At 40.6% G+C, this 21,488-nt stretch overlaps 1 protein-coding gene across 3 annotated transcripts in view; it reads right to left on the bottom strand.

Moving 5' to 3' along the window:
* FMO2 (flavin containing dimethylaniline monoxygenase 2) overlaps nt 1-21,488 on the bottom strand; it is a 44,198-nt gene that overhangs the window by 4,214 nt on the left and 18,496 nt on the right. For 2 of the 3 annotated variants that reach the window (NM_001163274.3, XM_059875262.1), the window contains exons 3-8: nt 16,661-16,849; nt 12,413-12,575; nt 8,706-8,848; nt 4,711-4,910; nt 3,099-3,451; nt 302-374 (exon numbers count right to left, since the gene is read on the bottom strand). In NM_001163274.3, the coding sequence (NP_001156746.2) occupies nt 302-374; nt 3,099-3,451; nt 4,711-4,910; nt 8,706-8,848; nt 12,413-12,575; nt 16,661-16,849 (1,121 nt within the window). 3 annotated transcript variants of the gene reach the window in all.

Here is a 21,488-nt window from a genome sequence, read left to right as displayed (position 1 = left end):
CACCTGAGTGTGTGAGAAGATATAGAATCTAACACAGGCATCATACAAAACAAATGAAAATATGTCAAGGAAAAATGTTCTTGTTTGGTGAAATGATTATTTTTAAGAAGTTGGATCTTAAACTAGCATATATAAGAATCACCTTGGAAGAACACAAAAATATGAATTTCCAGTCTCATCCAGATTTTGATTAGGTTGGTCTGGGTTATGTCCCAGGAATCTGCATTTTTAAGAAGCAGCTAGGTGATTCTTGTGAGCAGTTCAATACTGTTCTATGTAAAGAATTTTAAAAAATTCTTACAAGTCAATTCTTTTTTTATTCCTCTTGATAATGTCTTCCATCATAGTTCTCTCTGAGGGCAAGGTACATAAGCCTAGAAAATAAAAGGTTGGTTGAGCAGTTGGTTTGAATCAGTATCATTGCCTTATCTAGTAATTGATTCTTACATGTAAATTTTGGCCACTGACCCATGTTAAACCAGTCAGGGAGGCTGTGCTGTTGAACTCCAGCGTGTGCCAGTCACATTGAGTTCTGTGTAATGTTGCCCAGGATTCACCAGACTACACCATGGACTCTGAGGTGGGGTGGTGGCAGTTAAGAGAGGAAACTGGAGAGGGAAAGTGAGCCTAAGAAGCCAGGGAGCTGTGCCAGGTGGCTTGAGCTCCATTCTGAAGGTGGTGGGAAGCCGTGGGAAGTGACCTGATCAGGTTTGCCTTTTGGAAAGATTTTCCTAGGCGTTGAATTTTGGAAAATGGGTTCCAGGGAGGTGAGTTTAAAGGAAGCAAGACCAGTTAAGAGGCTGTGAAGTAAAGCAGATGAGGGAGAGAGTGGCACAAGCTAGGGTGGGGCAGTGGGGATGGAGAAAGATTGATGTGAGTTCTCACTGTGTGCTTGGGGGTCCATCTGTGTCACAAGTGTCCCTGGAGCTTCAGACACGCTGAAAAATGGTCAGTCTCTCTGGCAGGCTACAGTCTATGGGGCTGCATAGAATCCGACATGACTGAGCAACTAACACTTTCACTTTTTTTGGCTCCCTGGGGGCTCAGACAGTAAAGAATCTGCCTGTGGTGCAGGAGACCCAGGTTTGATCCATGGGTCAGGAAGATCCCTTGGAGAAGGGAATGGCTCCCCACTCCAGTATTCTTGCCTGGAGAATTCCATGGACAGAGGAACCTGGTGGGCTACAGTCCATGGGGTTGCAAAGAGTCGGACGTGACTGAAGAACTAACACTCCCTGGATATGGCTAGTCATCAGACATCTCAGATTCAATGAGTCCAAAATTGAGCTTATCACTGAAGTCCTCCTGCTTAGGCTTGCATACTCTTCCACATGCCTCCCCTCATCACAACACCACTTTCAATCCAGTTTCCACTACCTGAGATCTGCAAGTCACCTGTGATTCTGCTCTTTTCCTCTAATTTTTCTTCTTGGAGCCAATTATTATGTCCTGCTGGTTTTATCCTTAACTATTTCTCTTCTCCATGTTGTCTCTTTGCCTGGCTGAGGTTGTATCATGTTTTAGTATAGACGATTACACAGCCTTCTCACTAGTCTCTGAGACTCGATTCCTTTTGCCTTTCAAATCTATCTTTCACACTAATGCTGAAATAATCTACCAAAAATGTAAATCTGATAATGTCTGGTCTTTACTTAGAACCTTTCATTGGGTCCTCTGGCAGAAGAGCTTTCTTAAGTGGAGACTCTAGGTCCTCAGGCCAGACTTAATCAGGGTTCCTAAGGGTCCACTGGATGGTTTTGGGTCTACCAGCTAAATTTGGGAAGGGGCTTCAGGTGGCTCAGCAGCAAAGAATTTGCCCACAATGCAGGAGACGCAGGTTTGATCCCTGGATTGGGAAGATCTTTTGGAGAAGGAAATGGCAACCCACTCCAGTATTCTTGCCTGGGAAATTCCATGGACACAGAAGCCTGGCAGGGTACAGTCTATAGAGTCACAAGAGTTGAACATGACTTAGAGACTAAATAACAACAAGAAATTAGGAAAGAGCTGATCTATATTTTGTATTCAAGCTTGTTGCTGCTGTTGCCCCTGCTAAGTCGCTTCAGTAGTGTCCGACTCTTCGCAACCCCATGGACTGCAGCCTACCAGGCTCCTCTGTCCATGGGATCTTCCAGGCAAGAGTACTGGAGTGGGGTGCCACTGCCTTCTCTGAAGCTTGTTAGTGTGCCTTAAAAGGTTCCTCTGTTTTGGTCCCTTGCTCTCTAAGAAGAATCTTTCACCCCTCTCTGCCTCACACCCCATGTTCTAGGAATATCAGATAGCATGTAACTCTCCATCTATATCACACCTGTGTTCTCACTTAAGGGTTCCTTTTTCTGCACCTGGCAAACCCAACTATCTAGGAGTCTTCCTTGACCACATGCCCTTCCTCAGCCCCACTCTGCTGTTGCTCAGCACCGTTTCTCTTCTTTCCAAATACTCCATGCATTCCTCTGACAAAGCATTTGTCTTACTATCTTGAAATGATCCGTTTAAATTTGTCTCTATGCCACCAAGTTCCAGCACAGGGCTGAATATTCAATAAATTTTTGTTTAGCTGAATTGAACCCTGGGATCAGGGAGATAGTCTTCTGAGAAGTGCAAAGTGCTACACAATGCTCAGAGAGAAATATTTCAATAATTTTATAGCTTTGTAGGGATCTGTGAGGTTGAGGTGCTTAGATATTAAGAGTTAATTTGAAGTTAAGTATGGAGTAGGCCCTAGGTCTCTTGATTTGCACATATCCCAAGGAATTTATAAACATTTTATAGGCAAAACTTGGAGTCATAGATGTCTTCCTTCTTCACTGTTCTCTCATTAGTCCAACAAAAAGTAATATGTACTTAGCACTATGCCAATTGAAATTCTCTGAATTTTCTAGTATTTTAAAGGAATGATTATGGATATTTATTCTTGTATCCCAGTATTGGTTATTTTTTGAATTCTCTGCTAATTTTTTAGGATGCCAGTTTTGTGAGAGGAGCCAAGGTTGGAAACCTTCTTTTTGGCAACCTCCTTTTCTAAACTTGTTTTTGAGCAAAGTCCACCAAGTGTGAAACCTTCAGCCACTCACCTGCCTGCTAACCCACTCACTTACCTTTGAAAACTCTGGTTACCCAACGAGCTTGAAGTTCAATAGTTGGGAAAATGGAACCTAGGGGCTGGATGAGGCCAATGCATGCAAGAGTTGACTTCTCCAATTGAGGAGGGAACATGAATTTGTACAGCGAGACCATATTATTCTCTACTTTAACAAGATCTTCAAGGAAGGGAAAAGAAACAGTATATCCTGTTGCAAAGACAATGATGTCAATGTTCTCTTCCACTGTTCCATCTTCAAAGATGGCAGATGTTTCTGTGAGTTCTTTCACTCTTGATTTCACCTTGATGGCTCCATAGAGTATACGACTTGGAAGATCATCATTTACGACAGGCTCTTTAACAAGGTATCTGAAACACGCAGAAGAAAACACTCAGAAAGGAGTATTTAATGAGGAGTTTTGAACTCTGTTAATATTTTATGGGGTTGGATCTGAGAAAAGAGTGGTTTCTGAAATATTTGTAAAACTTTCTAACTTGACTTTCTAACTTGGCCTACCCCAAGCTTTACTCTCAGACTTTATTCTCATGTCACACGAGACTTTATTCACATGTCACATATCTCTTCCTTCAACAAATAAGGAAAACATGCATGTAGATGATGTGGGCAAAGCGCATTGCAAAAAAAGAGACATCCTAAGGATTTAGACAAAATGCCAAAGCCTGTGATCAATTCCCGAGTATTCCAGTTGTCATTATCCTGCTGATATTTCCACTGTTGCTTTATGTTTTATACCTTTAATTATCTTGCTGTTTCATTTAATCTCTATCTAATCATAAGGAAGAAAACATTTGTTAAATTCCCATCAGTTTTGAAACTAATTAAGAGATTAGTGTGAAAATTAATGCACAGAATTAAGTTTGGGGATATCTCTTGATCTCGAATATCCATGGATAGCATTATAACATGAATAGTGGAGCAAAGTCTGGTTACATGTCTAGAATTTCCTTTTTTTTTTTTAGATTTGAGAACCACTTAAAAAAAAAAAAAGGCTGCATGGCATATATATCAGATCTCAGAATACAGCAGCCACATTGCATTTGTTTAAAGACTGCAAAGCTCGCCTGTTCTTTTTTTTTGGCGGGGGAGCGGGGAAGGAGCCTGTTATACTTTGCTAACTCTACACCGTAAGAGTTCTTCCCATGGGTAGCTTTTGAGAACATATTCATTGCCTGTTAATCTCCAAGATATACATCACTGATCTTATGAATACAAGCAAAAAATATGGCTGTTTATTTTTCTTTATTTGATAACAGGTTCCTGTAGAATTTGGATCAGTTTTCCCACCCCACCCTCTGAAAGGAAGGTCACAATCTCTTAAAACAGCCTTTTTCAATGTTGGATAGCTCTGGGTATTAGGAAGTCCTCCCCCGATCCCAGTTCTACTCTCTGGAGCAACTCATATTTATACTTCATCTTCCCAAATATTAACTTTTTAAAAGGCATACAAAATGAATCTGGGATTCAAAATCTGGGAGCTATATGGTACCCATACTGTTAGGTTGTGGTCTGAACTACCATGTTAGTGATCTGGCTCTTTTCAAAGAGAAACCCTTCTGACAACCCTGATTATCAATGAGTATACCATAAAAAAGCAAAGTAACTCTACTTGTTTTGAGGGATAAGGCCATAATTTTCATGGTCGAACCATTGATTCATCCCATTTTCCATCATCCATTTTACAACTATTCGTGGCACGGCATTTCGGAGCTGGGTTTTAAACCGGGTGTGGTACACTGAGTCCCAGGGATAGCCATCTTCAGAGATACGACTTATGACCCAGGAACCATGTCTGGTGCTGATAAACACCTGGTGAGCAAAAAGGAATGCAGTTCACATTAGGGCATCATCTTTTTTGGGAGGAACCCACTGTGTAGATAATATATCACATGTATGGCCCCAGAACTGGCTGAAATGCTTTGTCTTAAAGATGATTGACTTCAAAGTGAAGGATCTTCTAGTTTTCACTGCTCTGGGTCAGCTTTATTGTACAAGTGGTGCCCAGAGGTAGTTATGCTGATAGAGGAAGACTACCATAGTCTTGAGAACTTCAAGGAGATCTGAGAAAATCTGGGCTAAATCAACCATAAAACCCACAAATCTATTTTTACATCATGGTTCAATACGTCTTCCCTCCTCTCAGTTTTCTATCCAACCCAAGTTGTTTTTATAGCAAAGGTATACAATTATAATCCAAGGAAATACGTATGATCGCAGCCTAAAAGCCAGATTTTTAACTTTGAATTTATTTTAAAAACTCAGAGTTTAAAAATCTAACCTTTATTATTCATAGATATTACTTTATATGGAAGTTAATACGGGAAGTAATCAGTTATATTAATATATATATACATATATTTATTCTTTTTCAGATTCTTTTCCCATATAGGTTATTAGAGAGTACTGAGTATATTTCCCTGTGCTATACAGTAGTTCCTTGTTGATTATATATTTTACACATGGGCTTTTATTTTATATCTAGTAGTGTGTTTGTGTATATATCAGATGTATTCCTTACCTTGTATACTCATATTGCCCTTGTTTTCAAGATGTACATTTAAATCTCTTTTCAAGTGTATTTTACCTTGTTTACTGTTACTTCTCCATTGACCAAGTGCATATTTCATTTGCTTCTTAAAATTTTGCATGTCAGTACTTTTTTTTACATGCCAGAACTCTGTGAGTTCTATTGTACAAGGACTTGATAAACACATTAATACTCCCTTGTAAGGAACTGATTGACTTAAGAGTTGAAGACTGTGAATTCTAGATCGAGGACTCTGGATTCAGACTACCTGGGTTTGACTCCCAGCCTTACTACTTACAAGCTGTGTTGCCTTGAGTGAGTTACTTCAACCTCTCTGTGTCTCTGTTTCTCTCTCCATAAAATAGGGGTAGTAGCAGTACTTGCTTCATAGAATTATTGTACCAATTAAAGGAGATGATACATGTAAAGGACTGAAATTGTTGCTTGGCTAATGACAGGTATTGCTAGCTATTATTATTTTGTAAATTTAGGCTGGAGGAGTTTCATGTAGTGCCTCATATCTGGAGTGAGCCAGAATTTGGAAGCAAATTTTTCTGGGTCTCAACTCCTTAACTTGTAGAGTAGCACTTGTATAAAATGGTGTTGAATTGTTGGTGTGTGTGTAGTAATATACTTAACATCCTGACTGTTTCTGCTGCTATCCTTTTGTTGGCTTAGCCAATACTTTGGCTAGGTATTAGGTAATGTACTTAAATATTTCTATGAAGTCTTTTTCCATTACTTATCATCTGTCCTTCTTCTTTAGGGCTTCCATGGTGGCTCAGTTGGTAAAGAATCTGCCTGTAATGCAGGAGACTTAGGTTTGATCTCTGGATTGGGAAGATCCATTGGAGAAGAGAATGGCTATCCACTTCAGTATTCTTGCCTGGAGAATTCCATGGACGGAGGAGCCTGGTAGGCTACAGTCCATGGGGTCACAAAGAGTTGGACATGACTGAGTGAATAACACACTTAGGATCAATCCATGTTCACACTGGAAGCTCTGCCTGTTTTATTCCCTTTCTTTCTCTGTCACCATACCTGCAGCAGGGGAGCCTATTTTGGCTAGGTCCACTAGCTGTATCAGTGTGATATGTCTGAGGATTTAGGATCAGATGCATATTTCAGGCAAAGGACCAGAGATTTGGGTTTTGGTGGGAAAGTGTATGGATGACTCAGCACCATCACACAGCATTTTGAGTGGATGGTTGGACTGTGGTATAACAAGTCATATAATTATGAACATGAACTTCCTTTAACAAAAGCAGGGCACACTCAGGACTAAGGTGAGTTTAGACTGTAATTTTAAGCTTTGCAGGTGCACCTGGTTCTAACTCTTACCTACACAGCTCCTAGAAAATCTCTGGTAAGCCTTGTCAAAGAAGGATTGAGAATGCATTACTCTGTGTAAGATATTTTATCATAATGATCAATTATGTTATTAATCTAATAAATGTTGGAAAGACTATTTAAAGATTAATGAGCTGGAAGGCACACAAATATAGCTAAGGTGCTTACTTAATACTGAATCTAGCATGATAGACAGGCTGTTACATGACAAAGCCCATAAGAGGAAATAGACTCTTGCAATCTAAGATCTTTGGATCAACTGTTCTAAGTCCAAATCACTGACCTGCAACATGTAGTGGTCTAGTATGGAGCTTCACTTAGTTGACGGCTAGGTCAGCTCCTTTCATCATACGCCCTTCCTCAAGCTTGTCAGGTTTTCCAAACAGTAAGGGGACTGAACTTGGCACCTCCCCCACCTGAGCTGGCTTTTCTCCGAGCCTTTACAGTTACTGCCTCTTTACTTGTTCTTCACATGAAGGCCTTAAAACTTTGAAAAATGAAAAGTGGTTTCCTTTCATAAATAAGGTGAGGACCTCCTGTGTCTAGTACAACTCTTTCTGGTGTTAGTGACCTGCTCTGTCCTCAGGGTGGTAACTCTGACAGGTCCCAGTGGAACCCCTTCATTAACCTCCTGGGGAAGCACCACGTATGTTTATCACATTTGCTATTCAATATCTGAGCCCTGGAGCTTCCTTGGTGGCTCAGTGGTATGAATCAGTGCCTGCCAGTGCAGGAGATGCATGTTAGATTCCCGGTCCAGTAAGATCTCCTGGATAAGGAAATGGCAACCCACTCCAGTGTTCTTGCCTGGGAAATCCCATGGACAGAGGAGCCTGGAGGACTATAGTTCCATGGGGTCACAGAGTCAAATATGACTGCCCAAGAACCACAACAACATCTGAGTCCTGACAGTGTGAGGCTCAGCATAGGGCACTTTTGGCAGTGGTAGACATGGCCACAGTAAGTCCTGAGTAGCCAGAAGATGCCAGGGTAAAGGAGGCCCGTGTAAGAGTGATAGAGCCCCTGGAATCCAGACCATGTTGAAAGGGCTTGCTGCGGGGAGAGGAACCTAAGCTATTTTCCCATCTTTGCCTAGGCCTGTCCTTCTAAAAGGGATTTAGTTTCTGCCATTCCCAACCATCTCTGTCAGCATCATTTGCATCTTGTAATGTTTGACGCTTGCAGCTAAGCTGTGTCATTCCTGAACAGGTGCAAAGATAACAGTGGTCGGAAGGCCTCAGGAAGCACCTAAATATTTATGATCTTGTTCGGGAGTCTTACTGTCTATTTAATCTCTCTTTTTTTAAAAAAATGATTCTTGGGAACTATGGATTGTTTACATTTCAAATAGAATTCAAATATGCATTTAATTTCTAAAAGGCACTCCTCCAAAGATGAGCAAGTCAACTCATAGAAGCCCCTGGGTAGAAACAAGGCCTCCTGTGCTGAATGTTGTCTGATCCAAACTAAAGAGAGAAGTCCGGAGAAGTAAAATGTCTTGCTCTAGGTTACACAGCTGATTAATGGCAAAGCTGGGAGATTGACTGGCTTCCTGATTTCTAGATTTCCTATGATACCACACTGGGCAACCAACCAACTAATCAACCAATTTTCAAGTAATGGAGCCTTGGTTATATGGCTGTGATTTTCTACTATGCCCTTCCCTTTTCCTCTCCTCCCCCCCAGCCCCGACCCCTAGCAGACAAGGTAATCAGGAAGCATGTTACCTGAGCAGCCTTCTTACACAACTCAACTGCAATATCTGAGGCTGAGTTTCCTATTCCAATCACCAAAATGCGTTTCTTTTCAAATCCCTCTGGGTGCTTGTATTGGCGGCTATGGAAATATTGGCCTTTGAACTTCTGGATACCTTTGGGGGTGAAGAAAAGAGAAATCCATGAACTATGTCAAGTTAATTTCAATAAAACTGCACTGTCAGCTTTTCCTTTCTGGGATCAATCATTTGTTTTGTTATTTCCCCTCTTAGGGAAGTTACAATATTAAGGCCAACTGGCAAACTCAAAGTATGAAGCATGTAAAAAATGTTAGGTTAAGCATATGGTGAAGTGAAGTGAAAGTTGCTCAGTCGTGTCTGACTCCTTGCAACCTCTGGACTATACAGTCCATGGAATTCTCCAGGCCAGAATACTGGAGTAGGTAGCCATTTCCTCCTCCAAGGGATCTTCCCAACACAGGGACTGAATCCAGGTCTCTTGCCTTGTAGGTGGATTCTTTACCATCTGAACCACCAGGGAAGCCCAAGCCTATAGCTCAGCACCAAAAAAGTTGATTTCAGAGGTTGCAGCTTAGGTATTTACTAGAGGACAGATGGTTTTGATAAACAGAGCAGAGTCAGGTATTGATTTCCAGCCATCCATTATCCTATTTTGGACTATACAATGATACTTCAATATCACATAGCATATATTCTTTTAAATGTTTCTTAAACATAGTATTAAGTGCTATTATTGTAATTGTGTAATAATTGGAATAATATTCATCTTTCTTATTTTGCAAAAGCAAATAAAAACTAAAATAAACTAAAAACAAGGCACATTTAAGGCAAAGGATAGTTTCCACATTGCAGTAAGTCAGCAACTTACTGGATGAGCCTTTTTTTTAATTAATTTTTTTACTGAAGGATTACAGAATTTTGTTGTTTTCTGTCAAACCTCAACATGAATCAGCCATAAGTATACATATATCCTCTCCCTTTAAAACCTCCCTCCCATCTCCCTCCCCATCCCACCCCTCTAGGTTGATACAGAGCTCCTGTTTGAATTTCCTGAGCCATACAGCAAATTCCCATTGGGTACCTATTTTACATATGGTAATGTAAGTTTCCATGTTACTCTTTCTTTACATCTCACCCTCTCCTTCCCTCTCCCCATGTCTATAAGTCCATTGTCTATATCTGTTTCTCCATTGTGCCCTGTAAATGAATTCTTCAAAACCATTTTTCTAGTTTCCGTATATGTGTGTTATAATATGATATTTATCTTTCTTTTTCTGATTCACTTCATTCTGTATAATAGGTTCTAGGTTCATCCACGTCATCAGAACTAATTCAAATGCATTCCTTTTTATGGCTGAGTAACATTCCACTGTGTATACGTACCACAACTTCTTGGTTCATTCATCTGTCAATGGGTATCTAGGTTGCTTCCATGTTCTAGCTGTTGTAAACAGTGCTGCAATGAACAATGGGATACATGTGGCTTTTGCAACCCTGGTTTCTTCAGGGTATATGTCTAGGGCTGGGATTGCTGGGTCATATGGTGATTTTATTCCTAGGTTTTTAAGGAATCTCCATACTGTCTTCCATACCAGCTGTATCAATTTACATTCCGTCCAACAGTGCAAGACCATTTCCTTTTCTTCACACCCTGTCCAGCATTTATTGTTGTAGACTTTTTGATGATGGCCATTCTAACCAGTGTGAGGTGATACCTCTTTGTGGTTTTGATTTGCATTTCTTTAATAATGAGCAATGTTGAGCATCTTTTCATGTGTTTGTAAGCCATCTGTATGTCTTCTTTGGAGAGCCTTTTAAAAAAATTTTGTTTTTAATTGAAGGATAATTTGGAGAAGGCAATGGCAATCCACTCTAGTACTCTTGCCTGGAGAATCCCAGGGATAGGGGAGCCTGGTAGGCTGCTGTCTATGGGGGTGCATAGAGTTGGACACGACTGAAGTGACTTAGCAGCAGCAGCAGCAGAAGGATAATTGCTTTGCAATATTGTGTTGATTTCTTCAATACATCAATATGAATCAGCCATAGGTATACATTTGTTCTCTCTCTCTTGAACCTGCCTCCCATCTCACCCCTCTAGGTTGTCACAGAGCCCCAGTTTGAGTTCCCTGAGTCATACAGTAAATTCCCACTGCCTATCTATTTTGCATATGGTAGTGTATATGTTTCCATGTTCCTCTCTCCATTCGTTCCACCCTCTCCTTCCCCCGCCCCAACCCATATCAACAAGTCTGTTCTCTATGTCTATGTCTCCATTGCTGCCCTGAAAATAGGTTCATCAGCACCATCTTTCTAGATTCCATGTATTTGTATTAATATACTATTTATTTGTTTTTCTCTTTCTGACTTCACTCTGTATAATAGATTCTAAGTTCATCCACCTCATTAGAACTGACTCAAATGTGTTCACTTTTATGGCTGAGTAATATTCCATTGTATGAATGTGCCACAGCTTCTTTATCCATTCATCTGTCGATGGACATCTAGATTGCTTCCATGGACAGGCCTTTTTGAAGATAAACAACTGTGTCTTTTCCCCGGAAAACAGGACCTTATTAAAGTACTTGTCTTTGATGATGGGTTGCCTGAAAGAGCCTTTAGATCATGTGCTCAGCTGCTTCAGTCACATAGGACTCTGCAGCTCCATGGACTGTAGTCTGCCAGGCTCCTCTGTCCATGGAATTTTACGGGTAAGAATACTGGAGTGGTTGCTATTTCCTTCCCCTTTAGATCATACGAGTTCTCAAAGTGTTGGTCCCTTGGCCAGCAGTATTAGCATCACCGGAGAACTTGTTAGAGATGCAAATTCTCAGCCTAGACCTACAGAGCTGGAAATGCTAGGGATGGAGGCTAGAAAGTTGTGGTTTTAAAAGTCCTCCAGGTGATTCTGTTGGAAAGTTCCATTGCTTTAGATCAGGAAGCCTCAGTCCGGGTTGCATATTGAAAATCACTTGAACAAGTAATTGACCTAGGCCTACCCTAGACCAGTTGAATCTTTGAAGGTCATTTGAACTTTAAAAGCTCCTCAGGTGGTTTGAGTAATGTGGGGCTTGGACTGAACCACCCTATTAAATGTTTTCCTAAAGGCCTTGGGAAGGAAATGTGCTCTCTTAGGGAGAGGCCTGGGAGGGGCCATCTTCCCCTGTACTCCTCGCATCCATCACTATCCTATAGGAGCACTGATGTCCAGAAACTACCCCCAGTAACCCTGGCTGTGGGGATGGCTCTGTGGAAGTCCCCAAAATGAAACAAAGTCACAAGTGTTTGGCAGGATAGAAAAAGGTCAGGGTAAGCTTTTGTTATTGTTCAGCCTCTCAGTCCTGTCCGACTCTTTGCAACCCCATGGACTGCAGCACGCCAGGCTTCCCTGTCATAAGGTAAGGTATATGGCTGAAAGCATCTCTCCAACAGAAAACCAACTTGGTTGAAAATTCTCTGAAATTCTGAGTAACATTTAGTAACTTTGGGGGAGGCTGAACTTTGGCTGAACTCTAATAATGAAGACCTGAAGGGCTCAAAAGAAACAAAGATGGTATTTGGAGTATTTCATGTTTCTGGCTCTATCCTGATTTTAATATTATGCTGAGTTGCAGTAGCTAGCCAGTTTTGCTGTCAATCCAGCCTGAACATTAAATACCTGGACACCTACTCCCAAAAGCTGGGGCTCTGCACAGGCCTCACCTGGAAATGACTCCAGTGGGAGATGAGGAAGGATATGATGGCCGCTGCAGACCATGACTCCGTCAAAGACAGCGCTTTGCTCCTTGCCATTGTTCTTGGTAACAACCACCCACTGGCCAGAGGATGCAAAATCTGGGTGTTTTTTCACACTGAGGACGGTTGTCTGGAATCAAACACAGAGAAGGCATCATCGAGAATTACTCTGGCATAAAAGGGGCCTTATCCAGTGCCCAGGAGTGGGTAAGGGTAGAGTGCAATGTCTGGCTCCATTGAGATTCCATTTGAAGCCATTTCAAGCCACTTAAGGCAAAGACAGCTAAGTGCGCCCTGCTGCTTCTTCCATGGCACATGCTACCAAGGATGTATTGCTTTGTGTGAGAGGCCTGACTTAGCAGTGGGAACCAGCGTTAAGGACTGAATAAGGAGAGAGACTTAGAAAATCATGGCAAAACTCTGGGCAAGATACAAAATATGTGTTCATCATTCAAGTGATCACACAGTCAGCATTTATCACAAAACTTTTGTGTTGACCTCTTGCAGACTCAGTGTTAGAGAAGATATTCCATGAATAGTGCCTGGCACCATGACAGCACTCCATGAATGGTGAGTTGTTCCTATTTATTTTATTAAAGGCATCATGTGCTTTTTGAAAAAAAAAATTAATTTATGTTTGGTTGCACTGGGTCTTCATTGCTACTCACAGGCTTTCTCTCATTGCGGAGAGTGGGGGTTACTCTTCATTGTGGTGCATGGGCTTCACGTTGAGGTGGCTTCTCTTGTTGCTGAGGATGGTCTCTAGGGCATGAGAGCTTCAGTAGCTGCGGCACATAGGCTCAGTATTTGCAACACACAGGCTCAGTAATTGTGGTGGATGGGCTTAGTTGCTGTGTGGCATATGGAATCATCTTGGACCAGGGATCAAACCTGTGTCCCTGCATTGGCAGAGGGATTCTTATCCACTGTGCCAGCAAGGAAGTCTGCATCATATCCTTTATTTTGCATATTGTTGTTTACTAGTGAGTGCGAATTTTTTTTGGTAATATTTATTGTTACATTTGCACAACATTTCTTGCTTTGTGAATTGTCTGTTCATATCCACTCATTTTTTTTTTTTTAATGTAGTGTGTGGGCTTCTCTTGCAGAGCACAGGCTCTAGGAGCGTGGGCTTCAGTAGTTACAGCATGTGGGCTCAGTAGTTGTGGCTTGTCATATTTATTATTTTTAAAATGTCTTGCTAGCAATACATTTCATACTCTCATTTGGATTAAATAATTTACTGGTTTATTGACTTTTTGTAAATGTTGTTTGCTGTGTGGAGGTTTATGGATTTTTGAAAGTGTATATACATGTTGTGTTTGCTGTATTTAAGAAGCAATGTCAAAGGAAGTGAAGAGTTTCTCCCAGATGAATGGCATGCATCCCTCTTGCTGGCAAGTGTTTGAGCCCCTTTTACATGCTTTTCAAAATTTCAGATATTTTTCAAAATGCTGTGTTGGCAATTTTGAAGCTTTTACAGTTTTAAAAAATGTATGTGGAATGTTGTGAAAAGTCTACAAAATGTCTGGGTATTTTCAGTTGAAAGATTTCAAATTTGGACCTAACAGAAGCAGAAGATATTAAGAAGAGGTAGCAAGAATACACAGAAGAACTGTACAAAAAAGATCTTCACGACCAAGATAATCACAACGGTGTGATCACTCACCTAGAGCTAGACATCCTGGAATGTGAAGTCAAGTGGGCCTTAGAAAGCATCACTACAAACAAAGCTAATGGAGGTGATGAAGTTCCAGTTGAGCTATTTCAAATCCTGAAAGATGATGCTGTGAAAGTGCTGCACTCAATATGCCAGCATATTTGGAAAACTCAGCAGTGGCCACAGGGCTGGGAAAGGTCAGTTTTCATTCTAATCCCAAGGAAAGGCAATGCCAAAGAATGCTCAAACTACTGCACAATTGCACTCACCTCACACACTAGTAAAGTAATGCTCAAAATTCTCCAAGCCAGGCTTCAGCAGTACGTGAACCGTGAACTTTTAGATGTTCAAGCTGGTTTTAGAAAACACAGAGGAACCAGTGGTCAAATTGCCAACATCTGCTGGATCATCAAAAAAGCAAGAGAGTTCCAGAAAAACATCTATTTCTGCTTTATTGCCTATGCCAAAGCCTTTGACTGTGTGAATCACAATAAACTGTGGAACATTCTTCAAGAGATGGGAATACCAGACCACCTGACCTGCCTCTTGAGAAAACTATATGCAGGTCAGGAAGCAACAGTTAGAACTGGACATGGAACCACAGACTGGTTCCAAATAGGAAAAGGAGTACATCAAGGCTGTATATTGTCACCCTGCTTATTTAACCTATATGCAGAGTACATCATGAGAAATGCTGGGCTGGAAGAAGCACAAGCTGGGATCAAGATTGCTGGGAGAAATATCAATAACCTCAGATATGCAGATGACACCACCCTTATGGCAGAAAGTGAGAGGAACTAAAAAGCCTCTTGATGAAAGTGAAAGAGGAGAGTGAAAAAGTTGGCTTAAAGCTCAACATTCAGAAAACGAAGATCATGGCATCTGGTCCCATCACTTCATGGCAAATGGGAAATAGTGTTAGACTTTATTGTTTTGGGCTCCAAAATCCCTGCAGATGGTGACTTCAGCCATGAAATTAAAAGATGTTTACTCCTTGGAAGGAAAGTTATGACCAACCTAGATAGCATATTCAAAAGCAGAGACATTATTTTGCCAACAAAGGTCTGTCTAGTCAAGGCTATGGTTTTTCCAGTGGTCGTGTATGGATGTGAGAGTTGGACTGTGAAGAAAGCTGAGTGCCAAAGAATTGATGCTTTTGAACTGTGGTGTTGGAGAAGACTCTTGAGAGTCCCTTGGATTGCAAGGAGATACAACAAGTCCATTCTAAAGATCAGCCCTGGGTGTTCATTGGAAGGACAGATGCTAAAGCTGAAACTCCAATAGTTTGGCCACCTCATGCGAAGAGTTGACTCATTGGAAAAGACCCTGGTGCTGGGAGGGATTGGGGGCAGGAGAAGAAGGGGACGACAGAGGGTGAGATGGCTGGATGGCATCACTGACTCGATGGACATGAGTTTGGGTGAACTCCGGGAGTTGGTGATGGACAGGGAGGCCTGGCGTGCTGCGATTCATGGGGTTGCAAAGAGTTGGACATGACTGAGCGACTGAACTGAACTGAACTGATAATATATTCACTAAAGTACTCCACATTCTTGGCTATAGAAAATGTGGTTCAAGGGCCAATCTTCACTGTCACTGGGGAGGTTATTAGAAATGTAACTGACCTGAGCCAGTTCAGTCCTTCTCAGGCAACCTGGTGGTTTCCCATTCCTGGGCGGTCACTGTATTGATACTGAACTTAGTCTGGACATGTCCTTTTATAGTTTGAATTGAGTTCTTGCATCTTATGGCTTATACCGCTTCAGAGACCAATAAATGGGAGTGAGTTTTCTTAACCCCTCTCCAACCTCCAGAAACAACATCAATAAAACGATAAACAAGAGAAGAAGCAACTGGGGGAACTCTGTATTAGATAGACTGAAACATTTTCATGGTATTTGCATATGTTTATGTCCACCAAATCAATTATTACAAATTAATGTAATACAAATCTATAGTAAAACAAAAATTACTGAGAAAATGAAATATGTTAAAAAATAAGTTCTACCAATATTTATTCAGAGCTATAATTTATTTCCTCAACACAGTTACTAGTTTTCAGAGTGTAGGTTATTGATACAACTTTAGGATGGTTAATGAGGATATTGTTTTTTTCTTGTTGATTATTTGTTTTTGAGGAAACAAGGGAAAGGTAGTTATAATTGCATTTCAGAAGTATCTGGCCATTCTTATGTTGCTAAACAATACATCAAAAATTAACAAAAATGGTTTCTATAGGGTTCTGAGATGAATGGGGAGCTGTGGGTTTATCTAATCCATTTTCTAAGATAATCCATTTCTATGGAGAAGGTAAGAAAATAAAACAACATAACTTTTATTTTCATATACCCTTTCAAAGGAAATGAAGCTAGTCGTCTTCAGTGGTTATAGATACTAATTTAAATGCAGTTTCACTGTCAATATCATTCAAGCCTTAATTTTGACAAATGTTTTTCTTCTGTTTATGCATATAGCCTATAGTATCACAGGTGATGACATTACTTCTTGAGTTTTCTATCGTGCTATTTCCCTCCCCCCTACCCAAAATACAATACCTGGAACTGAATATACTTTAGTAGATCAAACTTCTTGGCAAAGATTCTGAAGTATTCCAGGAGTTTAGAATTGTGCAGGAAGTTTGGAAAATCTTCAGGCATTGGAAAGTCACTGAAACAGGACATTTCTTTGCTGGTGTTGCTGATGACAGATTGATAGATACTTGCTCGGCCATCTTCAACATTTTCCTAATGAAATAAAGGAGTGGTAATAAGGTATTAAAGAAATCCTTCAATTTCCTGCTCACCTTCCACATGTAACCCCTGCATGATTGGAAGCTCTTTCATTGCTGCTGTTGTTTAGTCATGTTCAACTCTTTTGTGACCCCATGGACTGTAACCAGCCAGGCTACTCTGTCTATGGGATTTCCCAGGTGAGAATACTGGAATGGGTTGCCATTTTCTTCTTCAGGGGATCTTTCCAACCCAGGGATTGAACCTACCTCTCCTTGGCAGGTGGATTCTTTACCACTGAGCCAACTGGGAAGCCCCTTTCATTGCTGCAGTATGACTGAAATGTCTGGTGGATGAGGAGCTGTGTATATGCCATTCTTACATTGCTAAAGAATGCATCAGTAATTAGCTTCCCAGATGTCTACCTGTTTAGTGTCAATCATTGTGACAACTGATGCTGAAGCTGAAACTCCAATACTTTGGCCACCTGATGTGAAGAACTAACTCACTGGAAAAGACCCTGATGCTGGGCAAGATTGAAGACAGGAGGAGAAGGGGATGATGGAGGATGAGATGGTTGGATGGCATCACCGACTCAATGGACATGAATTTGAGTAAACTCCAGGACTTGGCAATGGACAGGGAGGCCTGGTGTGCTGCAGTCCATGGGGTTGCAAAGAGTCAGACGCGACTGAGTGACTGAACTGAACTGAACTGATTGTGACAATCAGCCCCCTTCCAAAATTTTCCCTGGGGAGGCTACACCCATCTTCCACATCTTTAGGAGCCAATAAACTCTGCGTCACTGGTCAGAGACTATAATGGAGAATTTCAGTTAAAATGAGTACTTTGGGGAGCAGGAAGTTTTCACATCTTAATTTGAATCCCCCGCCTTTATCTTATGCTTTATGTGAATCAACCTTCCTCAAGTGATAATGGTAAGTAGTATTTTTCTGTTTCTGGCTGCACTGGGTTTTTGTTGTAGTGTGTGGGTTTTCTCTAGTTGTGTCAGGGGCTTAGTTGCCCTGTAGCATGTGGGATCTTAGTTCCCCCAGTGGGATCAAACCTACATCCCCTGCATTGGAAGGTGGATTCCTAACCCCTAGACCACCAGGGAAGTCCCAAATAAGTAGTATTAATGCTAATCAAGTATATTTTTTCCTTTTGAACTTTTTATTTTGTATTTGGGTATAGATGATTAACCATGTTGTGATTGTTTCAGGTGAACAGCGCAGGGGCTCGGTCATACATACAAAGGTACTCATTCTCCCTCAAACCCCCCTCCCACCCAGGCTGCCACATACCATTGAGTTCCATGTGCTACACTATAGATCCTTGTTGGTTATTCATTTTAAATATAGCAGTGTGTACATGACCATCCCAAACTCCCTAGCTAACCTTTCCCCACCTGCCCCTAGCAACCGTAAGTTTGTTCTTTAAGTTTGTGAGTCTCTTTCTGTTTTGTAAGTAAGTTCATTTGTATCATTTTTTAAGATTCCCCAATCAAAACTTAAGTTTGATTCTGAGTGTTGTTGAGTATGCTTTGATAATTCAGGAGATAGCACATGCTGTGGCTGAGTTTATAATTTCCTCTACAACAAGTGCTCTGCGTAATGATTTAACATTAAATAGTGCAAGAGCCAGGTATGGTGATTCAGTGTTTGTGAAGTCAGCATGTTATCAAACAGGCTTTATAAGAAAATGTAAATAATGCCACCCAAGAACTCCTCAACAGATGCTTCTGCACAGGCAGAGACTAAGTATAATCCAGCATATAGTAGTTGCTATGATGACTTAGCACTAGGGTGGGATGTAAAAAAAACATGGAAAGATTATAGGAACTCATGAATTAATTATAATAAATTACCTAATCTTACATAAATGGCATTATAATCTCCTCTACAGAATAGTAAATAAAGGACAGTAAATATCCAACTGTAATTCTACCATTGTAATAAATCAGTTGTATATGTTGCTTTCTTACCATTACTTATAGAAAATTATTACTTTCCTGCCAGATCTTTAGGTCAAGCCTCCTTAGATTTTTGGACACGGAAAGAGGCAACCTGGACTAGCAGAAGGAGCCTGGGCTTTGAGTTAGACACAGGTTTGAATTCATCTCTTTTAGGCTGAGTGAGCCTGGACCAATCAGTGCCTCTGAGCTTCGGTCCTGTCATTTGTAAACTAGGGATGTGTTAGGTGCTCAAAAGTATTGTTATTGTCTATTGTTACAGAGGAAGCTATAAGCTTCAGCAAAGTTGTCAGTGACTCCTCACTGTTCACCACAGAATAAAGGTATCCAGGCAGCTGCTCTGACACCACAGGAACTGATACAAACACACTGTCATCTATCACATCTGAATTTTCTGATATTTCATTTACAAGAGGCTATACTTTATTTCTGGAGAAGGCAATGGCAACCGACTCCAGTACTCTTGTCTGGAAAATCCCATGGATGGAGGAACCTGGTAGGCTGCAGTCCATGGGGTCGCTAAGAGTTGGACACGACTGAGCAACTTCACTTTCACTTTTCACTTTCATGCATTAGAGAAGGAAATGGCAACCCACTCCAAGTGTTCTTGCCTGGAGAATCCCAGGGATGGGAGAGCCTGGTGGGCTGCGGTCTCAGGGGTCTCACAGAGTCAGACACAACTGAAGCGACTTAGTAGTAGTAGTAGTAGTAGTAGTAGTAGTAGTAGTAGTATACTTTATTTCAAAGAGTTAAAGATTAAACTGTGGGATCTTTCCTCTTTTATCAGCAAAGCTCTTTATATGTGTTGGGCTTCACTGTGTCCAAATTTCAGAGATTATCGGTACTAACATGATTTTCCAAGGCTAAAACAATGTTTGCTCTCAGATCATGCCATTTAAGACCAATAAAAAGTCCAAGTTTGTAAAGATCCTTCTCCTTCCTCCATTGCTTTCTCTTCCTCATTCATTCATTCACTCATGCCTACCATAAGCCAGGAGTCAGATGCCTTTTTTCCCATGAGCAGATTGTTTATCTTTCCTAGTCCGTAATTGAGGGGCAGATGATAGCTTTGTTACAGTATTAAGTGGCTTGGTAAAAACTAGTCATGTTAGGGCATGTCAGTTTTCTAGGTGATTTGGTGTGGTCTTATTATTAACTGTATGTATGTACAGAAGAAAAGGGAGTTTGTATTCAAATATGAAGTGCTTTCTGTCTCATATACAAGGATATAATCTGAACTTTGAATGAGTAAATCATGGTATTTTTGTTTTCAAACACTAGCTTCAAATTGCATAATACGGTCATCCCTTAGTGTTCGTAGGGGATTAGTTCCAGGACCCTCTGTGGATACCCACATCCAAGGATACTCAAGTCCATTATATAAAATGGTATAGTATATGCACAGAGCATACACAAGTTACATAAGTCAGATTCTTCCTTTTCTCCTGTAAAACAGAGTTCATCAATTGTTCCATTAGACAGTTGTCATGGGGCTTTGATGAGATTAGATAATGCTTAGCACAATGCCTGACTTTAAATAAGTGCTCCATCCATGTTTGCCTCTCTTGCATTACTACTGGCCATTAGAGTTAGTCTTACTGAACCAGTCATAGTTTTGAGACAGAATAAAATGGACTGTTACAGTAGAGCTAACATGTTAGTTTTTACAAGTGCTTTAAATTGGCTTTAACATGTAGTTGGCTCCTCTGTCAGGTCATTTTAAGGGAATTTTGAGTGATGAGAACTGGTTCTGATGCCTGAGCTTCTATAGTAGTTTCAGGGCCAGGGCAAGGATCTCCTTTGGGGATTTTACTTGTGTAATTTGACACAAATGATGACATCAAAATTCTTTTATGAATATCAAGTAATAATCTTTATACTTAGGTTGATTGGTAGACAACTATTAAAAAATGCTTTCTGTCCATGTGCACTTCTTCCTATACTGGCTGAAGTAGATGTCTATATATCTAGATAAATCTGGGTATAATTGAGTTTTCCTGGGGTTGTAGAGGGAAGATGATTCTTATTAATTCTCCAGGCAAGAACACTGGAGTGGGTTGCCATTTCCTTCTCCAATGCATGAAAGTGAAAAGTGAAAGTGAAGTTGCTCAGTTGTGTCTGACTCTTCGAGACCCCATGGATTGCAGCCCACCAGGCTCCTCCATCCATGGGATTTTCCAGGCAAGAGTCCTGGAGTGGGGTGCCATTGCCTTCTCCAAAGTAAATAAATAAATGTCTATCAACTATATCTCCTGTTTAGGTCCTGAGCTTGGAGTTAGGGGTAAAGTGTTACCAGGACACAGTTTTCTATCTTTATGGAGCTTATTGTCACATTGAATTAAAATCAGTTTGGGCTTTGGAGATGGAAAGTAGAGAAATAAGATGAGAGGCTTTGCTCTCAACCAAGGCAAGGACAGGAGACATGACTTTCAAAACAGATAAATTTAATTCATATATTTACTTAAAATACAAGCACTGCCTAAAAATGAACTAAGCACAAATACAGATTAATAGCCTGAATTTCCTAACAAATAGAATTAGTGACAATTTACTTGTTTAAGATAATTGATCATATGGTAAGCATTTTTCTTACTATAAATTTTTTTGCAAGTCAGAAGATTATGTTCAGACAACCCTGATTTAGAATTTATGATCTTTTATTATAGGCTGGACTAACGTTTA

This window comes from Bos taurus, chromosome 16 (genome assembly GCF_002263795.3).
Source record: "Bos taurus isolate L1 Dominette 01449 registration number 42190680 breed Hereford chromosome 16, ARS-UCD2.0, whole genome shotgun sequence".
Taxonomy (NCBI): domain Eukaryota; kingdom Metazoa; phylum Chordata; class Mammalia; order Artiodactyla; family Bovidae; genus Bos; species Bos taurus.
Note: the sequence above shows the minus strand (reverse complement) of the source record. Positions and strands in the feature narration are given on the sequence as shown.